This window comes from Camelus ferus, chromosome 24 (assembly GCF_009834535.1).
Source record: "Camelus ferus isolate YT-003-E chromosome 24, BCGSAC_Cfer_1.0, whole genome shotgun sequence".
NCBI classification, from domain to species: domain Eukaryota; kingdom Metazoa; phylum Chordata; class Mammalia; order Artiodactyla; family Camelidae; genus Camelus; species Camelus ferus.
This window is the reverse complement of record NC_045719.1, coordinates 10,613,077-10,637,434: the sequence shown is the minus strand read 5'-3', so window position 1 is coordinate 10,637,434 and position 24,358 is coordinate 10,613,077. Positions and strand designations below refer to the sequence as shown.

Here is a 24,358-nt window from a genome sequence, read left to right as displayed (position 1 = left end):
TATATTTACAGAATATACAGTATTTAAATATTTAAAACAGCCCGTGAATGAGCTGGTTCAGGTTTTAGAAAAATTGTCATAAAGACAGAGGATTAAAAATTTATTGTGCCCAAAGCATCTTTATAATTTGGCATTATAGTCTTAGAAATATTTAATAGCTTTGCAGAAGGTAATATAAGGAATTACTATCCAAGAAAGTTGCTATCCTTAATTATTGTGTCTCATTCCTCATTTAACAGATACACTTATTAACTAATCCATGGTTTTTGTTAGGCCCATTTCATAGTCTTTAGCTTTGGTTTTTGACTTAACAAAATACCTAAGAATATCTGCTTCTTCACCGTACTTCCAAGCTCAGTAGAAGTAAGACAGAAATCTTTGTAACAATGTGAATCTGTCAACTGTCCTTCCTTCCTTCCTTCGTTCTTTCCTTCCTTCTTCCCTCCCTCCCTCTCCCACTCCCCCCAACCCTTTTGTCTCTTTCTTTTTTTCCATCTCAGTAGATAATAACTCTCTCCTGACTGACAGGAAACAGACAGAGGAGATAAGAATGAGTATGATTCATTGGTATGCCAGTAACATCTTGGCTTCAGCATATAGTGTCTAGATGTGCTGGTGAGTCCAGAATGATACCCAAGAGAGAAACGTAGGTTAGGAACATATTGAACTAACTTGTTTTCCGTACGTAAGTACGGCTTTGGATTTTTAGTAAGCCACACACTTAGGATATGCATGGAGTCCCAGTTTCTTCCCAAATACTCCATTTTGTACAATATCAGGGGATGATTCAGGCACTTAAAGAAGTGTAATTAGCTACAGGCAGAAGAGAATTAAGGAATCAGTCTTTGTTTCTGAATAATGATGATTCCATAAAGGAGAGCCTCCAGCCCAGTCTCCACAGGGTTTCAGGTGACAGTTTAACTGAATCGCTGGTGACTGCCCTGGGAGCAGGCAACAGCCTTCAGCCGTGATGCCTTCAGCGTCGTAAGCTGTATAATCACGAGTGTTCCTTTCACACTGACGGCTCAGCCCAGAGCGCTTTACCAAGGAACGTGTTCCAAGAGCCTCCGCAGAATCGGGAGATACGGGGAATTTAACTTTCCACTCCCAACAGGTGCTGCGTATCAGCTAAGGCCCTGCCTTCCTGAAGGGAGAGGAGGGCGTTTGCAAGGGCAACAGACCTCAATGGTGCGCACCTAGTTGGTCAGGGAATAGGAGACGATGTGGCCTGGAATCCATTCAGGCTTTGTCTTGTTGGGGAGCCAAGGAGTGACCAGGTGGTGTGGAAATATAAATAGCTCTTTGCACTTCAGTGAGAGATCCAGAGTGACGAGAACTTTTGCTCTGCATAACTGATGACTTAAATTGCTGTAGTTCAGAGGGAGGAAACTTTTTTGAAATGAGGGATTGGCGGGACAGTGCAGTACTAGAATTTAGGAACTCTGAATTCTGGTGCTGGCCGTGACCAAATGCTTTACCATGGTGGGTGCATCAGTTAATATCTCTAGTCTCCATTTTCTCACCTTTTCAACAAGTCTTTAGTTAATTAGATTGTCTCCAAAGGCCCTTCTAACCTTTATCAAACATTTCAGCATTTAGCCAAATATATACATTTACCCTTTCCTTTTTCCTATACATTCCTAGTTTATTGCTTCTCCTCCATTTTACATGGAGAAAAAAAACAAAACCACAGCGTTCTGGGATCTTTGAAAACATTTGAGCCAACAAATACAGTTTGGGGAGGTATTTATTGAAAGGAGAAAGCCAGATCGTGGGCAGCCGGCTCTCCTGCGCCCTCACAATCCCGTTTCCCATATCACTTTTCAGGTTTCTCTGAGCATCGGGGGCGCTATTTGTTTTTGTAGGGATGTTAATCACCTTACAGGAGTTTTATGTCGTCCTCTATTTTTCTTCAAGCACAAAAAGCTTCAGCGGCAATAGAGTGTGGAAGAAGAAACTGTATGTAGATTCACACACTGTACTTTTTTTCTTTTAAGTGTGTTGTTGCAGGTTTTTTTCTTTGCTAATATATTTTGACACCTTATATTTGTAACCCGCTGTCCTCTTTAATTGCTTATTGTTATTAATTACGTAGTGGTAACGTAGTTAGCTGCTTGAGCCACTTGGCTGTGAAGAAATTCATTTGTCATTATTGCCGTTGGAGCTACGGGAAATCACCAGCATTCTATCCAGAGATGAATGTTTTTGAGCTCACAGCCAGTCAGAATCTGAACACGGGTCAGATCCTCAAGGGTTTTCTTTCTGCCACTGCCCTTCGGTTCTCCTGGTCCCTGTGCCGAGGACCTTCATTTTCTCTTATCTTTCGTTTTCAGTCCTTGATTTGCTGCTCTTCCAGTGACGTTTGTATATTATTTTCAGCACTCCATTTGGTGGCCTGTCCCAACTGTTCCCTGTATTTTCTCCTCAGGTCCCTAACTGTACATGGTTCTTCCTAGAGTTTCTTTGATAATGTGAATAACATTGCTGCCTTTACAACTCTGTTACATGCAATTTTATTTTAAATCATGAATGAAGACTGGGCATTGCTTTAAGCCACATCTTGCAGTGAAACTGATCATTATGCCTTCTACTCACACTACAAATAATCAGATGTATTTAGGTTCCCAAATTAGGAAGCTGCCGGTGGAATGAATGCGTGAATGAATGAATGAAGTCCATACGCAAACATGGGGATGTGTACTTGAACACACTCCGCTACTTCCGATGTCTGTAGTTCCTTTAAATCTGGGCTTAATTTAGAATTCATGACCCCACAGCTGCGTGTGCCACAGAACAGCCAGGCCAGCGAGCTCCTCTGCCTTCTGGCAGCATGACATTAAATTCACACTAGTTAAGCCAACTTAAATTGAGCCTCCTTGAACCTTCCTAAATAAAACTAGTGGCCTTAATTACAATCGGGCAATTTAAAGGTTATGGAGCTCTAACTAGTACTGCAGTCTATCACTTTAATAATGCACAGGAAAATTTCTCTGAGGGGTGGCATCGTTTGATTAGAAGAATCCAGTTTCACAGCACATTTCCAATAAACTGTTTTTAGAAATCTTACTGCATTTATTACACCATTGCCTTTTTTTTTTTTTTTATTCTTCAAGGCCAAGTTTCTGAGGTCACACCAACAGAACAATGAAAATGTGAGTCATTTGCAAATAACGTGCAGTATTGTGACTTTTTTGCATTGCTGCTTAGGACCTTCTCAGGATTGCCACAGGCAGAGTGAAGGGTGCAGGATAAGGCCTCTTGGAAATCTGAGGGTACTGCCCCCACCTTCGACCCTCATGCCTCACTGTAGATTAGCCTTGTGCTCTGGTGTTTTATCCTGATCCTGAACACCACGGGTTAGGAGAAAAGATGTCATCTTTGCCATAAGTCATCAATAATACAAGTTTCTTAGAATGATAATTAGCTTTGGAAATGCCTGGAGGGTTTCTCGTCTTAAATCTATGGGCACCAAAAACCCCATGGTTGTTGAGATCTGCAGTCGTCACCAAAGCTGGTGAACCTTGTTTCTTTTGTTTGATTTGGGGTTTTCTGTTTTTGTTTTGGTTTTTTGTTTTTAAATCATCAGCAATAGCAACCTATGCCTTCTAGCGAGAATAGACAGATTTTCAATGTCGAGAGACTTTCTCCTCCAGATAACTAGTGGCTTTATGCCAAGAAGAAGATAAGAAAAAAAGAAAAGGAAAGGAAAGGCCCCGACTCTGGCCATAGACTCAGCACAGAACACAAAGACACACATGCTGAGCGCCGTGGCCGGCGCGTGGCCTGCGCGGCCGGCCCCTGCTGCGCGGGATTCCTGTTGACTGCTGCACCTTCGCGGCTCTCCAAGGTGTTTTCCCGACAGATTTATCTGTAAAACAGGTTACACTTAGTCTGTGCTGCATGAACTACCCTCTTTCGATTTCTCCAATTTGTGTGGGGTTTTTTGTATAGTACACCTATGCTTCCACCAGTGTCGAAAGCCCCTGATGTGAGGGCATTAATAGCAAGTAATTAATGGCAAACGAGAAATTTTAAGCAAAAAGTGTAATAAATGCATATATCTGGTTTAACCAATCAGTTAAAAGAACAGAGCATCGTAATACAAGAATGCATAACTATTAATAATAATTGCTTAAAACGTGACCTATGGGTCATGGATGTATGACTTGAGACAAATGAAAGATAATTATCCCTTCTTTCGTATGGTTCTCTTTTTTTTTCTATTTCAGAAATCGCATAATAACACTTTTCCTCTTGAAATAAGGGATAAGTTTTGACTGATAAGTTTCCTGCCAGAGATAAGCTGGCAAATAAGATAGTTACAGTGTTAATGCTTTATCTGCCAGAGCATTTTAGTCTTCTTTTGAAAAATAATGAAGGCAAGCAGCATAAGGTGAATTTGGCTAGTCCAAATTTGTCACATGCAAAAGGTTTAATGTTCAAGGGACTGGAGCAAACTTGTAAAATGATAAATAATAAACATTGTTTTGGTGTTAGTCTTGGCATTTTGTTCTGGTGAAATTAGAGATAGGACTAGCTAAGTACATATTTCCTACAGATTCAATAATAATTATTGAGTCTCAACTATGAGCCACGCACTGTTCTAGGTACTTGGCAAACATCAATACGCAAAACAGATAAATGCCCTTGCCCTTCTGAGACCTGCCTTGTAGCGTGAATTGATGATAACCCCAAACTGAGTTGTTGGCACTCTCCTGGTACTAAGGTGTCCGGGGCCAGCACCTGCCTCTCTCTAATAGGCAGAGCCAGAGCTGGAACATATTACTGAATTGGGAAATTGGGAGCACGTTATTTCCAATCGTGTTGTATGTGAATTTTTTTTTACACTATTTTGTGTGCCCACAAACTTTCTGTCAAGGCAGAGACCAGAGCAGCACTAAAGATCAGGTGACAAAGCTTCATGAAAGAAAAGGTTTACTTTCATATATTCAAAGTAAGGGGGGAAATGGACTGTTCAAATAAACTGGACCCCTTGCAGTGGAATACAGTGGCATATAGTAAAATCAAAGTCATATACAATAAGCTAATATTTTAAAAACAATTCTAATTTTTTAAAATATATTTTTAAATGATATCTATAATTTTTGTTTGGGTTTTTTTTTTTTTTTTGGAGGTAGAGGGTGGAGGTAATTAGCTTTATTATTTATTATTATTTTTTTAATGGAGGCACTGGGGATTGAACCCAGGATTCCCTTCATGCTAAGCGTGCTCTCCACCACTGAGCTGTACCGTCCGCCCAAGTAACCCTAATTTCTAAACAGAACTAGAGACTATGTCAGACTGGTTGGTCTCCATCCTCACCCCCGCCCCGTTCCCCGCCCTCGCTTTTCCAGAGCGAGCAGTAGTTTTAACTAAGAAACATGTAGTACTTTCTTCTTTTCTTGGTTGAGAACTTTTTCCTTGGGGGATGGGGTGAGGGGAGCTCATTGGGATTTTATCAGAGCCTTTCCAAAACCTGATGTTTGAGGTGTTTTTAATAAATATATTCGAATCCCAAAGTTTTGCCTTTAAAGCTGCTTGCCAGCATTGTATCAAACATACTCTGAGACTCCAGCCAGGGGGCCCATGTTTAGATTAGAAAAGTAAAGAAAAGGGTGCAGACCTGAGGGTGCCTACGTCCCTGTAGCTCAGGTCTGAAAGGCGTGTTTAGTCTGTGTTCTCAGCCCTAATTCCAAACTTGGGCCAAAGTATCGCTACTAAGTCCCCACAGGTGGAAGGAAGCCACCTTTTTAGTGGGTTGTTTGTTTTATTGTGTACTATTTGAACAGCATTCCAGTGTTTTCTCCTACAACAGAATATTCTAATAGCCGTTCCCCACAACTGATAATAATAGCCAAGGAATTGGACGATATTGCATCTCAGAGCATCTAAAATCCCACTGCCTGCCTCTCCCATCCCAGCCCACCTGGACCTCCTGCTAGTTTCCAAGCTGCTGGTGTTTATGGGGCTCTAGGCAGCCCCTGGGCTCTTTAAAATCTGCTGGGTACAATGCAGCCTACCCCAGCTGAATCATTTCCTGCTCCAGCCCTGCTGATAATGAGAAGTTCAAGACAGGAAATAACCGTGTCAGTGTCAGTGGCTCTGCTTATAAAGTCCAAAAGCATCCTAGCCTTTAGACCATTGGCCAGAAGCAGGTAGTAACTGAGTTCAGTGCAGACCTGCACCCTGTAGGTCTCCTTGAAGTAAGATTCTGGCTGAGATACGTGGGCTGTTTATCATTTTGCTTTCCTTGACATGCCCAAGGGTTAGGCACCTTGTGCGTGGATAGTCAAAGCTGAGGTGCCTGGTGCTCACTGACTCTTAGAATTCCCAGTGCCCTTTGTCTCTTAATGGGAGTCTCATGCTTGTAACCTCATACCCCTCTCCTGTGTGGCACAGAAATACTGACAGTGCCAGACTTTCCCATATTGCCAGTGAGCAAAATCCAAGAAGGTGCTCTGTCAGTCTTCAGGCAACATTCATTTTCACGTCGCACTGTGGAAAAGGATAGGGCAGAACTTTTCAGCTCGTGTAAGGAGAAGGTTCACACGGTGTTCAGTACTCGCCAATGCTGCTTTTTTTTTTTTTTTTTTTTTTACTTTGGGGGCTTAATGACTAATCTACCGGCAGACTTGGAGGGCTGAGTAATATTCTCCATTGCCAAATCAGCACCTCGGTGTGTTTACATTACAGTTGTGAAATATGTGCCGCATAGAACGCAACAAATTATGGTGACCCGAGCGCTATGGACCTAGAAAGATGTGATGCTGTGTGCATGGCAAATTACAGTACAGTCTGCCTATTTTTCTACTCCTAGTTTCTAGGGTGAGCCAGCGTAGCCGAGGGGTGAGTTTTGTCATATGCGGCTTTTCTTTGTTACTCCTCAGACCCCTAGCTTATAAATGTGTGCTTGGAAATTAACTCAGGGAAGAGGAGAAGCGAAGTAAAGGGTTGGGGGTTGGGAATTGGTTTAGGGCATAGTTTCCTTGGATTTAAAAATATATATAAGGATATAGTGGTACACACATTCGAACTGGAAAAATTACAACTGCAGGGCATTGGATTCCTCTGCTTGGATTCCGAGGGCAGAGTTTACTCTCACTCACATCAGAGCTTTTAAGTCTGGCCCCTGCCACGTGATGATGCACCAGGAGAGGTTTATATCTTTGGACTTTAGCCTATAGATTTATGCAGTGGAAGGAGCTGGAGGAACCTTCTGGCCAGTCTCCAGGGTAAATGAGAGAAGGAGTTCTACTTATAAACTGTTACAAATTGGTCCTCAGTAATGGCTGCAGTGTTGATCAGACGATATTAGGGGTCCCCCAGTGATTCCTGGGATAACAGCTGCATGTAAGTCAACCACTGAACATTTGCTTGTAGCTGCTCAAGGTTTTTGTTTTTATTGAAGGAAAAGGAGTATAAACATGGGACACAGTCTGGAGGCTGCTTAAAGGGTTTCTCTTGTTTAAAGCTTATAGTGAAATGTCAGTGTCTTGTATTCAGTTAACAGTTGCCATGTTGGAGCTTAGAACGTGGGTTGTGTTTGGGCACCCAAATGGTAACAATTACTTTTTTCAGTTACAAAACTGGCTGATTGATAGTTGTGTTCATCAAGGTTTTATAAATTGGAGAGACAGAAATAATCATTCCCCCTTGAACTGGCCTTAGACAAACAGATTTTGTTCTTCTAGCACCTGATTGTAGCAAATGGTTCTCACGTTCCCTACTAAGGCAATGAGGTTGTATTGCAATTATGTATTCAGACTCTTCCCTTTGAAACATTTAATATTGGAGTAAATATTTACGTTAGCATCAGTCTCTTCTATGTAGATTTGATTCCTGTTTACATTTATGTTCACACTTAAATGAAGATTAACAAATGAAATAATTATTTTAGCTGAAATTGACATACACGTGAAATTATTTCTCAATTATACCCAAGCCATTGCTGATCATGCTTTAAAGTGGCTGACCAGGACAGGAAGTCGCTGGCTGCCAAGACGTTCTCAGCGGTAAGAGCTTCCCTCTTGCCTTTCCTGACACTGGACCCCGGTGCTGGCCATGTGCGTGCTCCCCTGCTCTGGTATACGAGAGAGAGGGGGTTTCTGTTTGTTCTGGAAGGATACAGGTTTAAACTGAAAGCCGCATATTCTTCTCATTGAATTGATTAATATGCACTGTGATGTTTCTCTCTCCCTTTCCCTGTGCTAATTTCTGCTTTCACATGCATTTGGCCAGAATACTTTTCAGTCTAATGTTCAGAATCAGTTTTTCTATACTCCATAATATTGCTCATTTTCTGTCTTACTTTTTGGCACCCAAAATATAAGTGCTGTAATCAATCTTTATTAATAAGGTATAGAAAAGGTGTAGTGGTTTTCTATTCTTTAATTTTCAAAGTAACCTATAAAGGCAAATCATGCTTATTGTAGAAAATCTGAAGAATATAGAGAAGCAAAAGAGAAGAAGAAAAATCTAGAAGTTTCATCCGTAGATGCCACCTATAACTCTTAATAAAAAGTAGGGCTGCACTAGCCTGTTACATTCTTAATGGAATATTGTAATGGTTATTAAATCAGTTGACTCAGAATCTCTTGTTAATAAATGAGTCAGACTGTATTAACCAATTACTGTCAGCTGCTACCTTTCTGGAGAGTAGTAATGGTTACTTTGATTGAATTTTTTAAGCTTTTGGCACCTTTAGGAAACAAGGTGAAAGTTGTGGCTTTGTAGGCGAAGTCCTTGAGTCTAAGGTTTAAATTGACCAGAAACTGGAGGTGTTGATAGCGCCACCTCATGCACATAGATGGTTACTCTGCACTATTCTTGACCTTCCACCAAACGGGAAGGAGAGAAGCTCAGTTTTGGAAGGAAACAGGGCTGAACTCAGCTGGCTCCCCCAGGGACTAAGGGTGTTTTCAAAATTCTTTGAAAATTAAGACACTGCCCTGAACCACACTATTCAAGTATAGAATGAATGCTATCCGAGTTAAACCAAGACTGAGGACAAACTTCTGAAATTCTTATTATAAATAAGTTTTTATTAGTTTGCCATGATTCTCTACCCCTCTTCTTCAATGAAAAAAAAAAAAGGGACGAAGTGAATTGTATTAACCAGTTGTAAAACTGTTTTGGGTCCCCCATCCCTCTCATTCGTCATCATTTGACCCTGTGGTGGTGGGCAAGTGTGAACATGGGGGGATGAGCAGCGAAGTTAATGCGAGAGATGTGGGTGGGTTCATTCATGTCTAGGTTGGAGCATCTTGGCTCTGCTTGTCTGTTACTTGATGGGTAATCATCCAGCTAGGGTTTCTATCCTACTCCAGTAACTAGGACAAATTATTTGTTGGAAAAAACCTCCACTGCAACTTAGAAATAAAAGGCAGGTAGAACTTCCAACTTGTTTTTTTCAACATTACACTGCACTTTTAAACTAGAAAGAGCTCTGAAAATGTGGAATGCCATGATCACCGCCGTCAGTGCCCTCACAAAGGGTGGAATTCATGAAAAATCCGTCTGCACTACTACTGCGTAAATACATTATGAGTGTGTGTCACCTTTTTGTGAATTCACTGGACTAAATTTGGATTGCTTAACATTTTGTGATGGAACTTCCCTGTTCTTTGGACAGGAAATAAATAAAAATCGATGGGGACATTCTTCTTGTGCTCATATGCATGTGTCTTATTTATTGTCCCTTCTATTATTTTTCCAAACAAAATACTCCTAGTCGAGAAAGGCAATGTCACATTAACGACCATCCTTACTTGGCATAATTTACATTACGCTCATGTACCAGTCAAGCTGTTTCATTAGCCCCAAGAAAACTCACCAGGCAAATATCGCGAGTTTAAGAATTCTGAAATAAATGGGTATACCTTCTCACACCCACAGACCACGTCTCGCTTCTTGGGCAGAAAACATAATTTAAAGATGAAGTTAGCGCTCTTAGTCACCTTCTTACTACCACACTAAAGGAATACAGCACTGAGGAAACAAAAGACATTTAAACTTGGCAAGTATCTTTGATGATTAGCTTTCCAACCCAATTCCCTACAATACTAGTGTTTCTTATATTACTTAATATCCAAAATTTGGGGAAATGTTGGTGCCTTTAGGATTAAGAAAGAGAGAGAAAGGCACAGATGAAAACCGCTTGATCTTATATAATCCCTAAAGCTTTCTGTATAGCCCCTCGTCGTGTCAGTGTGCACAATTAAACTCCTTCTTACATGATTATAATCAAGGAATTTACTGTGCCACCCAAATACAGAGCAGGTTTTTATCTCCTGTGAAATGCAGACAGTACTGGGTGGCTTAATTAGTGCTTTGCTTCTCTTTTTTACAAATTCCAGTCCTCTGCTTCTAAAGACTCATACTTGTGTGAGAAGAAAGATTAGGAATACAAATAGAGTGATTTCACTCCTAGTTGGCTAATAATAATTCACTTTGTAATTGGGCCTTTGTGTTGCCAGTCATATCAACTGGTGAAGGACTTCTCCATGCATGCTGTGTTGAATAAAAACAAATAACTTTGGAGTATAGACTCGCCACCCCCATGGTGTGACTATTTCTTTTATTCCCTAGACCCAGAATATCGGACACAAATTTCCCTTAGTAGCATTTTTACTCATTGCAGATAAGAGAAGATAAAAGTATAACTTGATAACATTTCAGGCTAAGTTGCAACGTCTTACCCTTTACTTTTCCTAATGAGAGTCTTGGGAATAGCTGGTGTATTACTGTGGCGTATCTGCCAAGATCATGGCCCCTCAGCCCAGGCTGCCTGGGTTTAAGTTCTGGTTCCACCAAGTATTGCTCCTGTGACTCAGAGCGAAGTCACTTCAACTCTGTGGGCCTCATTTTTCTTATCTGTAAAATGGGAGTAACAATAGTTGTTGTTAAATTAAATGAATTCGTATCTGTGAGCACTTACAACAACAGCGTCTGGAACACAGTAAGCACCAACGAAGTGTTAGGTTGTTCATTCTAGTGCTACTGGCTTTCATTTCTTATAATTGAAACCAGTTAGAATAATCCTTAAGTTTGTAATTTCGTAAACATTTTCATGTAGAAAAAACATAAAAATAATGGTTTCCGTCTATAACACACACTCTTCATTTTATATAGCAATCATTATTACACCAAAATATTTTCCTACCATCTTATTCCTAAAATATCAGAGAAAAACCCAAGACTAGTCAAAAGTAAGCCTGGAGCTCGTGAAAGTGCTTTTGGAGAAAGGCAGAGTCTAGATCTGGGGGTAAAATTGAAACTGTCTTACAAAGTAAAAGGAGCAATGATCTGAGAAGATATGGGGGATGGGAAGGAAAAAAACAGCATTCTTAGGATACTGTAAGCATTAGTAATGTTTCAGAATTGCCAGAATATCTTGGAAGTAGAAAAAGAAAGTCTGGATCAATGAGAAAACATTAGGCTAGAAATAGAAGCCTCTAGAACCTTCTAGACAAACCCGAGGAGCAGCCCAGGGAAGAAGCTGCTTATTTTTCTATGGGTCCTTTATTTTAGGGCTTTGGAAATACACAGCCCATAAAATCTTGCTAGTTAGAGACAAGGGGATGCCTCACTATTGGTCTATCAATTATATTTTAAAAACTTAATAAAATGCATTACCCCAAGATAAAACCTGCATTGTGATTATGGTTGGATTTTAAATTCCAGAAATGTTTTCAGTTGATACAAACTCATAAATAATGTGAAATAACCAGAAACCACATCTACTACTTCACATTTATATTTGGGGCTGGAAAAAGTTTACTGTCTGCAATGATAGTTAACTCTGGGTCTGTCCACGATGTAAGGGTTTCAGCTTTCTCCTCACGTGTTTGCCTTCACAGATGAAGGACTGAACCATGAATGCAAGCTCTGCAGCCAGACCTTCGACTCCCCTGCCAAACTCCAGTGTCACCTGATCGAGCACAGCTTCGAAGGGATGGGCGGCACCTTCAAGTGTCCCGTCTGCTTTACAGGTAGGAAGTTTATTTCAGGAAGACTCTGGAGACTTTCTGGGCCACATCATGTCTGTCCCACCAAGACATCCTTCCCACTGCTATGGCCTTTCCCTCATCTGACTTCAGTTTGGGGAGAAGATGTTTGATTTCTGCTGATTAGCATTATTGATTGCAGCCTACTTCACAGGCTCAAAAGGTCAGGAAGGTTAACTGTCAGGATGAACAAATGGCATTTCAGGTTTTCTCAGAAGTCTGCACTTTTCCATTTGCAAAACGACATCCGTGTTTCGTTCACTGTTCTCCTCTCGATGTTAAAAGGTTACCAAGGCGAAGTCTGCTTTTCCATCATAGACCCTGGACTAAAAGTACAGCCGTGTTGTCAACACACGCCCGTGATTTAAGCATGCAGAGTTATAACATTCCCCATACAAAATATAAAGACATTATTAAAACCTTCCCCCGAATCCTTTGAACTAGAAAACAGATTAGATGAACAGATGAGAGGAGACCTTCACTTCTGATGACACTGGATTTTTAAAGTAGAGGTTGACATAAATTTACACTGTTAAGAAGAAACTCTTGTTAGAGGGTGCAGCATTTTAGTTTTCAGCAGCAAAAAAAAAAAAAAAAAGCAAATCAGAACTACAGTTTGAATCCCATGGGGTTGAAATATGATCACACATGTTTCTGCTGCTTCTGCAACAATGACAAAGTTATTTTGGAAAATCCTTTGTGATCACATTGCCTGTGTCTTAGACTTGTTGGTCAAACCCCTCAAGTATATGTTTCCTTCTTACTTGTCAGAAAAAGCAAAGCGAAACAAAACAAAAATATATCCTCCTCTCAAGATTGACTTCTTGGTTTGCAGAGCCAAATTCCACAGCATTGGTTATTAGCCTTCACTGCATTCAGCCTGTGGATTTCTGTCCTGTAACAAAAAGAGAGGAGGTGTCCGCTGCACACGTAGCACAAGTAGTTCCCAAGTATGTTGATGCTCTGCCTTTACCGTTTGCCTGTGAGGCTCCTTCATTCAATAATCCCATCAGCCACTCCTTCTTTTAGGACTCCTTTTTGATTCTTCCAAATTTGTAGTTAAAAAAATATATTGTTATGTTTTTATCATAGCGTACTATTTATCCTAAGATACAGTGAGTCAGGAGACTGGGTTCTTTATAAAAGCTCGCAGTAAGTCTTCATAAGGCAGCCTGGGTCATGGATCGCCTCATGATTAAGACCCCTAATAAAACAGTCCTTTCACGTTGTGGCCAGGAGCCTCATAAAATACGCTAAATTAGATGGAGATTTGTTGCAAATCAGTATAAAACCCCAATCCTTTTGGTCAGTGTAGGTAAGAGACAAAAATGCATTAATCATGAACAGCCTGCATTTTCTGTGCTGACAGACCTGACTTGTTTTAGTGTGTCTTGAAGTAATTTTAGAAATAACAGTTAAACAAACAAACAAACAAAATCCCTTCCAATATAAAGCATGTTAGGTGGAAGAGGAAATCTGAGTGGCTTTTTAAGGTAATGAGAAATACGATTAAAATGTATGACTCACAAGAACAATATTCTGATATTTTAGGTTGGCTGGCAATTAGAATAATTTTAATGATTAGAGTCAAAGTCAAATGCCAGCATCTTTAATAAACCCTTTCTCTGCCTATACAGATTAATATTGTAGATGCAAACTTTTTTAGGTCACAGTGCACCAGGCATCCATCAGAAGTCAGTTCTGCCAACCCAAACACTGCCTCTGGCATATACAATTTAATTATTAATAGTATGTCTCCTAGGTAAACTGTTACACAGTCTTAGGGCCTTGTTTTGTAGTCATTAAAATTGAACATGTTTATATTATTGAAACCCTTGCATTCAGTGTGTAGGCTGAGTTGATCTTAAAGTATCCAAAGAGAATTTACCTGCCGTTCTGTTTCACATTTAGAGACAGTGCCCCAGAGTAGCTGTGGGATATAATTTTTAGCATTAACACATTTAAATAGAGAGCTGTTTGCTGGCTATAACTTTAGGCAAACACAATAAACAGGGTTTGGGCAACTATGATTTCTTAACCTGTGGGTTGCTGAGAAGTAAGTGTCATTTCTGTTTAGAGAGTGCCGTGCATTTGACAGTTTTCAGCTTTAGTTTTAAAAGATTTATAGTGAGCAGGGCCTCAAAAAACCTTTACTTTGGAGCTGTTTAGGTTGAATCAGGTGCTCGGTAGAGCGCATCTTAACAAAAGCCGGAGACCCGGCCCTGAGCGCCAGTGACCCGGCTCCGCCAGGTCCCCAGCAGCGGTCACACCCAGGAGGCGTGCCGTTCCTTCCGCTCCATCTGCAGCTGTTCACGAGGAGTCCGAGGGCATTTCGGAAAGAAAATAACCCTGAGTTCGCTCTTCCTTTACCATTTCAGTGTTTGTTCAAGCCAACAAGTTGCAGCAGCATATCTTTTCTGCCCACGGACAAGAAGACAAGATCTATGACTGCACACAGTGTCCACAGAAGTTCTTCTTCCAAACAGAGCTACAGGTAACGTTCCCACGAGGAGGGCTGGAGTCGAACGCGGTTGCTCTTCTTATAGGAAACAAGGGCATTTTAAATCTGGATTCACAGTATCGCTCACCCTGGGCCACCACGATGCTTTGTGTGGACTGGGGCAAAGGGAAAATTAGAGGCTGGATTAACAGACACCAAAGTAATTTTGCCTCTGGCTGCTGTCAATCATAAAAAGAACTAGAACAGACCTATAATTGGACCTTCTGACCCAGTGTGATAGACTTAGGGGTCAGGTTTATTGGACTGTGGGATCATTCACCTCACTTGTCATGGCCCGTTCTCCCAAATCCTGTTTTATTCATGCTCTGTTCCCAACGGGCTCCAAGCTGGATGGACGTCCAGGTTATTGTTGTCCTGAGGGGCTTAAAATTGGAAGGGAGAAGGGAAGAGAAGAAAGAAGCTATACTCTTGTCTGATATGTTTATTCCACTTAGCGGAATAGAATGATTGTCACTTAGTGACAGCCTTATAGTTGCGAATTTTGGACCCAAAGACATTGGCGTTAGCCTTGAGTGCCCTGCTTGCTAGATGTGTGACTGGGCACTGGATCCATGATGTTTCTGAACTTCAAATGTGAAGAAATGGTAGACAAATGTACCACTTACAGGGCTGTGGTTAGGTAAAAATGAAATAACAGGTCTGAATATAAGGTGTACACTCTACATACAGTGTAAATCTTTGGTTGTTTTGATTATTCTTAGCAATAGACTGGTATGAGTCAGAGACCTGGATCCTACCCCAGAAATGTCATTTATTTTAAAAGGAAAATAACTTTTTTTCCCCATTATTTCATCTGAAAAATGGGTCTAATATGTATCTTCATTTTTCTGATGAAGTGATGTAAGAGTAACATGTTTTTGTTCAATCTTGTTGGTACCCTTGGAGGAGAATGGACTGGAATTCAAAATTATTTCATTATCATGAGCATCATTATTAACAGTAAAGTTATTTGGACTAAAATGGGTCAGGGGTGATTTCTTTTTCTTTGGCATTGAAACCCTGAAACAGCCAGAAGAGGCTCTGATGTGATGGATCTGGTTGAGGCAGGACTAAGGGACCCAGAGCCCCACCTACCCTTTCATCTCCCCACCCACACTGAGGACCTTGGGACAGCTTTGTGCCTCCTCGGGCTCTGGGGAGACCGTACTTGTGTGAATTATGTTTCAAAATAAGGAGTTTACAGTTTATCATCTCCATTGTCATCCTATCAGTGAACAAATAGCAAATTAAGGAAGTAAAATAAAAAATATATGAAGAAATGGGTAATTCCATTTAATTTATGTTATAATATGTCAATGCACCAAAGTTAAAATTGCTATATTACTTTTTATCACTTCTAAAAAGAATTCTGCTCTGTCACATCTGTTTGTGAATTAAATCAGAAGATAGACTGAGTTAGACTAATGTTTGAAAGTGTGTTTTATTAAAATAACCTAAATTTCTGTTAAAAAATATAGCGTTTTTTTCCAGTAGGTGTGGAAAAATAAGTTATTTGGGTCGTTAAGAGTGTAGAGGATTTGGCCGGCGCACCTAAATGATGCTGGTAACTAGTATGTAAGCTGTGAAGCAGAATTCATCATAGCTTAAAATCAAAGTTGTAGAGATTCTGAAGAGACTGGCTTCTATCTAATGTTCTTTAAAAAAGTTTGCAACAAATTCACTTTTGTACTGTATTAGTAGATTCTAATGCTACTGAGCTGGTGGCAACTTTGGTGTCTTTCACTGAAAGAACGCCGCACTGTGGCGGTGGTGGCCTGAGGCCCACTGCGAGCAGACGAAACTAAGCGGTTAAACTCACCCTTCAGGACTCCAGGTTTCTTTTGCGATGTATTTTGGGTTTCATGGAACATACAGAAGTCGCGCTTTCCTACCGTTAGTATAGACTGTGGTTCTCACCTCTTTGATCTCAGAATGCCTTTACATGTAAAACTTACTGAGGACCACAAAGAGCTTTGATTTATGTGGGTTATCTACTGATATTTATTTTCCATATTAGAAATCGAAACTGAGAAACATTTTAAATGCGGGAATACACAAGCTTGCGATTCTATTAACTGTCTGAGAAACAGTACCTTCGCACGTCCCGTAACCTCTAGAAAACGCCACTGTAGGCTCATCTCATGAGATAATGAGGGTGTAGAAGGCAAACGGTGTCTTAATGTCATTATGAAAATAGTGCTGACCTAACAGACTCCCTGAAAGGATCTAGAGACCCCTAGAGGTCCCCAAGCCTCACTTTGAGAACCGCTGGTATAGAAGATATAGTACAGAGCACACAACTCTTTGAGTCTGTAAGACCTTATGAGGCCAAATGTCTCTCAAAACATTTCTGACTCATTCATTCAAATTGTGATCCAGACCAAAATACAATTTCTTTCATAATCCGAAGCTGTACGCCTGATTTTTCCATTTCCGCGACCCAGAATCATACATATTTGGCCTTGATGTGAATTCTCAGGCCCAATGTGAACATCATTCCTTTGATAAAAACAGTATTTATAGTTAATATGTGATGATTATTACAAAGCTAATAGCCACCGTCATTGAAATATCCATCTAGGCCTGTTTTCTAAAATCCCCAGCAGTAACAGTGGCTTTTAGTTCCAATACAGTAAGAAGAATGGGTCAGAGTTAACTTTACTTCTTCTAGTTTTGAGAGCTTTTTGATTTTCATGATTTAAATCTCGGAGTTCGCAGTCCCGTGCATTTGCTTTCATTACCCAAATTACCTTTACACCTGTGCTTAGAGGAAGGCACTGATGTAATTTTTAAGTGTTGATTTATTTGACTTCTGCATAGAAAGGGGTCGTGGCAAGTATACAAAAAACAATAATAATAATTCTGTTTTGTTAATTTCTAGAATGAGGGGGGGAAGCAATTGAAATTAAGGTAACAATATAAAATAAGATTCGTAACCAAAATAATAAGAGAGCAGAATAGAAAAATGAAGCCATTTTACCAGCCCACTGCGGCCCATGCCTTGGTGTTTAAAATAAATGCAAACTGTTAAACTGACCCATGTTATAACCCTTAAACTTATCCACATTTTTAATGCCACTGAAGTTCAGAAAGAAGGACTTTTCACAAGAGGCATTTTATAAACCAAAGGCCCAAGAACTTGAGATTGGAGGTTTGAAAGCATATAATATTTTTGGCTCTTAATATCAGAGTGAGAAAAATAGGGTGAGTTTAGGGTGAGCATCCAGAAGGAGCAAGGAACATCACTATGTTGTCTCTTTGAAAGGTGCACAAGTGATTTCATGACCACAGTAAGTAATTAACGTTCCTTTCACTGTCTATACTCAGTTAAAGACACATAAACATCTTTCTGAGTATAGAAGTGCTTTGCTGGGTATAAAATTACACACACACACACACACACACACACACAGAGGTGTGTTATTTTCATTAATACCGACTCTAATACCTGTTATAATTCAGATAATTCCACACTGTGCATCTTCAGGAAATCAAAGACTTGGGTGTCATCCTTTGACATCACTGACCACAATTCCTCTTAGAATTAAGCAAGATGAAACCTTGTTCTGTGGACACTCCATCTAGGACTTCTCAGTGTGGAAGCTGTTGTCTTCACAGGACTTCTAAACCTTCCTGACCAAAAGCTCTAAATGCCACTCCAGAGGTGTGTGTGTCTAACTCTTGGCAGGATATCATCTTTTACTTTTGATAGAGTTTTCCCCCCGTTCTTACAAGGAATCCCAATATACTTCAAAGGCCAACTAGCACACTGGGAGGGAAGATGTGCTTTGGAATAAAAGTGCATTATTTGAACTAAATGAACATTTTGTTATTTTAAAAGTGAATGAATATGTTGAATGTTTCACATGTTTTCCTAATAGACCTCAAAATGTTTTCTGCAGAGCTGAAGGAAGCTGCTTTGAGAGGAGGAGAGTGTGGTCCAAGAATAATATCCTACAATGCATATTTGTATCCAAAGTGGTTTATACAGGTGTGGGCAAATGGTGTGTTTGTAAAAATTCTGTTGAATAGGCCACTTTCTTTCAAGACAGTAATTACTGTTTAATTGGTGCTTCTAGAAAAACAGCACTTCGATGGCAGTGATCAAATCACCCTCTTCCAGTGTGTCCCCTAGAAAGTTCCCTCAGGCATCATGTTATGCATTGAATAGAGGGAATTCCAGCAGTGGGAAGAGAGGGAACAGGCCTGGAGGCACCCAAGGCTCTGAGATCTTGGCATTTCAGTTCCTTGTGAGTCAAGATCATTTTGACACTTGGCCTTCCCTCGGTTAATTCATGGATGCAGTACTTTTCACATACAAAACAGAGTCGTGATTTGACATTCGGAGGGGTACACCAAGACTTTCAGAAGTCACTGAAGTTTAAATATGTAATTTTCTCCACGGCTATTTGGTTTTCTTCTCAGATCACTTTCCCACCAAATCAGCCTGATGTTGAGGCATGTTTTTCACACCACAGCTTAACTGTTACTCAAGTTTTATGCTCATATTCCAGAAAGAGCAATGAATTACAGCACATGGGATGGGAGGTACAGGGCAACACTGCGGCTCTGAGATGTGGCTGCCGCATGGCGGACTGGCTCCCTCACTAATAACTAAGCTACTTACCTAAACTAGCCTTTTAATAATGGTTACACAAACTCGTGCCTCAAAGTATCAAGTAATGCACGATGCGGCGTTTAAGGGTCTTTGTCAATGCACAAGTCACAAATGCCACACAATAGACTGCTGTTATCCCTGTGCCATTATTAGATTAGAAGATATGTTTATTAATTTAAAAGATTCATAAAAATATAATATCATTCCCTTTTAAAATTCACTGTAGTTCCGAATTCTCTCTGACATATCAAAAATAACTAGAAATATATATTTACAGTCTACTCAAAAAGTTAAGGTTTGCATATGATGAACTATCACATGAGGCAGTAGGTAATGGATTTTTCTAAGTATTCCAAGAGACGATGTCTATTCTCTAGCTGGGCGAATCGAGAAAGCCATCATGAGGGAGCATTCAGGCTGGTTTTGAAGGATGGAGAGATCTGATTCTGATATCCATGGATGTGGGACGCTTAGCCATCCATAAAATCTCAGATAGTGAATGGGGTTTTAAAAATAGTTTTTATGGACTTTGTTCATTTTGTTTTGCTTTGATTTCTCCGAAGGTGACTTAGTACAAGGGAAGGGGCATGGGATGCAGAGAACAGTCACTAGAGTTTGATTCTGGGCATTGCCGCTTATGAGTGATTAACTCCAAGCCTCCATTTTACCATCTGTAAAATGGGCACATAGGAGATAACAAAGCATCGTGCCCAACTCCCAGGGTCCTGACAAGAGTGCATTCGAGTAACCGATCTTGAGCCAATACTGAGCAGAGTGTGGAACAGAAGAGGCACTGGGTGAACTCTGGTTCCCGGACCCTCTCCTGCTCCCTGACACCGACCTCAGGAAGCTGACCTCAGGAAGCCGGCGATGGGCAGGCCCAGACAGGTCAGAAGTTTCCTTAGTTCTCTGTTCTAGTTCACTGGAATCATTTGCCAATTAACCATACCTTGCCGTAGTTTCATATTAATTGGTTTCCAGATAAAAATTCCAATTTTTAAACACGTATCTTTTTCAAGGGATTAAAGAGTCTTGAGCTTCTGTTTTGTTTCTCCATTGGGCCATTTTTGTTTGTTTGTTTTGTTCTTTTTAGCATATAACTATAAAACTAAACATTTATATTTGCTTTCAGAAATGTATTTCACAACAACCTGACCCTTCTCCCCACCCCCTCTCAAATTAAGAATGAGTGGCCCAAAGAAAAAGTTTTCTTGTGCCCCTCCATGTAAGGCAAGGTGGGGCCGGGGGCAGGGTGGGGAAAGGTTTGTTTTAGTTTATTTCATTGTCATATTTTTCTCTGAGTCAGGCTGAAATTCTCTTTTGCAAACGAGAGGCATGGCGGAGTGGGTCTCACGGCTCACAGCACATCTATGGGAAGTGCCTTTAAAGCTCTTTGAAGACCTTGAAATGTCTTTCCTTATCCCCACTCCAACTGTAAGACTCAGAACCCCGTCCTGCCTTGCCTCTTATCAAGTGGTCTCCCTTTGGGACCCCTGGGGTGGAAAGATTTGCCCACCCCCATGTCTTGGCCCGCCCATGGCCAGCTTCTGAGTGGGTCACTTGCAGGGACAGGCGGTGTTGGGGGCGCACGTCCTGTTTGTTCCTGCGTGGTCGGTGCCTGGTACCTTAGCGCTCCATTTTCTTTGAACCACTGGACCTCTGTGTGTCTCCTGTTCTTGGGGTCGAAATCGCAGTCCCTAAACACCTCGTCTAGACTCAGGGGGCTACAGGGAATAAGCTGTGTCAAGTGAACATGTGGTTCTGGAACTGGTCCGTCTCTACACTGCCTCATTTCTCTGCTTTGTGGGCCTTCGGGGCTTTTGAAGTAAATTGGTACTACAGCAACTTCCACTTAATTTGCTCAGTTGTTAAATTCATCTATCTCCTTTATTTGATCGGATCTCCAGGAACCGAATCATTTGCAGTGATTTATTGATTGGTGCTATGTTTTCACCATTACTTCTGATCACTTTCAGCTGTTAATATTGGATAATTCAATCAGGATTGATTGGCCTTTCCATTGAAGGCAGAAAGTTAATCATACAGGACAAAGAATTAGGACACGGCTCACCTCAGTTTGACTGTTACTCATTCTCTCTCCCTCCCTCCCTACGCCTCTCCTCTCTTCCTATCATCTAAGCAGTGACAAAAGCTAGAGTTTTTCTTGAGCAAAGAAGGGCATTTAAAGTTTTATAGCATTCATAATGCATCTAAAGATGAGGTAGCTTTATTTTGCGTTTTAGTAAAACTGCATAGAAATTAAGCAAGCATATAGAAAGATAGACAAGCATGATTGTCACAATGAACCCATTTGGACTAAATGAGTAAATGCATTTTCAATTATCCGTTTTGTACCAATAAATGCCTGATCTGTGTGGGCACGCTTGGAGGCACAACCTGGGCGCACCTTTTTCTAAATTTGGCCCTCATTGCTTCACCATGTGTCCTGCTAGTCTAATGTTCAAGAATCAAGTGGTTAATATGACAGGAAGGAAGGGCAACAGAGGTATTTGCAGTAAGCTAAACCCACTTTATTTACATCTGAATCGCTTCTACAGCACCCCAGCTCAGTTTTTAAAAATTCTCCATCCATTAATTTCTTGATGTTCATATCGATGGCTGGTTTCGCTATTAAAAGATGAAGCACCACCTCCCCGTTCTAGGACTCATTCCCTCCTCCAACAGCCCTGTTGTTAGCGATCTGCCATTACATTATTTTTTTGTCTGGCCCAGAGTTGACGACAGATGGCCATCTCTGAGCTGCCATCAGTGCGACTTTATGGAGCATTCAGCTAGGGTGTACCGAAGAGCACTGTGGCCAGTGCTGCACCCCCCCGCCACCCCCTGGAAATGTTCATCACCTCTGCCACATTCTGCTTTGGCTGGGCTTTGCTGGCCCTGCCTTCTTCTGTGTCGCCAAGACAGCCTGCTGCCACAGAACCAGAAGATCTGCCTCCATTAGGAACGAGAAACTGCAAGCACAATTGTCCTATAAAGACAGCGCTCTGTCTCTGCACCTCTGTAGTCAGATCCTTTGGCGAGATCTGGACATCCACTTTTCTATAACATTCTGCATCCCAGGGAAGCATGTAGAAGTCCCATGTGTGTTCCAGTTTTAGATGTTTGGTGCGTCCATGGATCCGTTTCCTCCCATGAGCAGAGATTCGATGCCAAGAATAGACCCTTTGTGTTTACAAACTTTGATCCGGCTGTTGGAAAACACCACTTCCATATTCCAACTGTTGTGACAATTAGAGTTAGAGAGAGATGGTAATCATGGGCTGCAACTATAAATCCCCTGAAATGAGCAAAGAATTCCTTCCAGCATCTTCGGAGCCATCGACGTGGCAGTCCCTTGGACGGCCGCGTGAAATGAGCTGTTGCTGTGCATTTGGAGAAAGATGGATGGGCTGGTCTTGATCGAGTTTGCTAAGGCAAGGCGGCTCCAGAGCCAAGCATGTATTTTAAGAGGAATTCACATTTGTATCCTTTATTGTTATATTTGCAGCGAATCTACAGCTTGTAGCAGGCTCTGCCCTGCAGCTATGAAGGAGTGAGTGCCCCTCGTTGGAGAGAGTGTGTTCTGTAAGAGCCTGCGATGTGGCAGGCGAGATGAATAGCGCTTAAAAGCAGTGCTCGCGGTGCTGTCATTTAGAACGGCAACTCAGAGGCTTTAAACGGGAGTGAAAGGCAGGGTAAACGAGTCCTTTCAAAGTGGTGAAATTTTAAACTGCCTAAAATAACAGGCCTCCTTCATTGATAACTTCATTGAGTGAGTGAGTGAGCGAGGGGACTGACGGGCAGGAGCTGCTTTCCTGTCAGCGGAGGGGAAGGTCTGCAAAAGGGAAGCTTCGCTCGTACCCAGTGTGTCTGGGAGGCTGGCAGCTTCCTTTCGTGGCCTCCTCTTGCTTTGATGAGGCCCCTCAGCTGGCAGAGAACCATCTCTCGCTGGAAACCCGAATCACCCGTAAAAGGTTTCCTTTTTCACACTGCCAAAACTTAATTTTATAATTATCTGACTTACACCACTGGGCACATCTGCTAAGTTTGTGTGCCTCCTAGACACATAAAAGGCTACTGTGATACCGTTAAATATCAGCAGTGTGCTTTGCTGTGCTTGGAGTTTGCAAGGGTGAAAGGTGATTGTGCAGGAAAATAGAACAGTCTATTTGCTGAGAGCCAGGCACGAAGACCTCACTCCCGTACTCAGTTATAATTCATGACAGGACTGGTGGGAAGCCCTCATCCCTCTGTGGAGTTAATGCATCTCCACTGAAGCCTGCTGTGAGCACCCTGCCTCCCCGCCCACCATCTGTGCCTTCACCCGCCAGCTCGCGCGCGCGCGCGCTCTCTCTCTCTGTTCCTCACTCTTTCCTGAGATCTCCTGGCATTAATGTTGTCGGGCTCCTGCTTTGTAAAGGTGGCTCTCCAACACGGGATGGTCGTTTCACTACGGGAAGAGCCGGAAGGAATGCGTTCGTGTTGTTAAATGTCTCCTCTAGAAAATGGACAGGAAAGCAGCAGTTGCCTTAAACCAGACACAGACTCTGGGAGCCGAGGAGGCCCTGCCGATCACCACTTGGCAAGAGGCACCGGTGGTCCGAGGGTGGTGGGAGGCCGGGGATGAAACACGAGGTGGACGTTCTGATTCCAGTTCATCCTGGTCTGAACCTGAGTTCTGAGTCTGGAGTCGAATCTGAGAAATGTTTGCCCACTCTGTCCGGGGACCCGGGCCAGCCGGTGGCGTGAGCGCCAGCCCAGTCCCCACGCGCCGGCCCCTCTGTGATGTGAGGCCGCCCACCCTGAGGACCAGAGCCGACTGCCTCAGGGATACCCAAAGCCTCAGCTCAAAGTGATCAAGCCCTGGGCTTTCCAGAACCCACTTAAAATAGCTGTGGTGATCCATGTGGTGTGAGCCACCTTCTGAAGTGGGATGAGCAGAGGTGGCCAAACTCGCTGCAGCCCAGAGCCGGCAGGGTTAGTTCCCGTCCTGTCCTGGCCCCTCTGTGCCCCCACCCCCTCCCCACCCCCTGCTCTGCTGGGAGCGCAGAGGGTGATGGGCCATGGGGGCCATGTGGGTGCAAACCAAAGATGACACTGCAGCCCCTGGTGCGCAGCTGACCTAAGATTAATTTGTAGTGTTTCACAATGTGCGCTCTTAGCATCGTCCATGGTTAGTCCTCCTTTTTGAAAAGATAAATCAAATCCAGGCCTGAAATACCAGTGTATGAATTT

General features: G+C 41.9%; 1 protein-coding gene across 6 annotated transcripts in view; it reads left to right on the top strand.

Annotated features, from left to right (window-relative positions):
* Positions 1–24,358, top strand: part of ZNF521 (zinc finger protein 521) — a 262,919-nt gene that overhangs the window by 222,504 nt on the left and 16,057 nt on the right. For all 6 annotated transcript variants that reach the window (XM_032467409.1, XM_032467408.1, XM_032467407.1 and 3 more), the window contains 2 exons: positions 11,859–11,990; positions 14,384–14,499. In XM_032467409.1, coding sequence (XP_032323300.1) covers positions 11,859–11,990; positions 14,384–14,499 — 248 coding nt within the window. The remainder of the gene's footprint in view (positions 1–11,858; positions 11,991–14,383; positions 14,500–24,358) is intronic.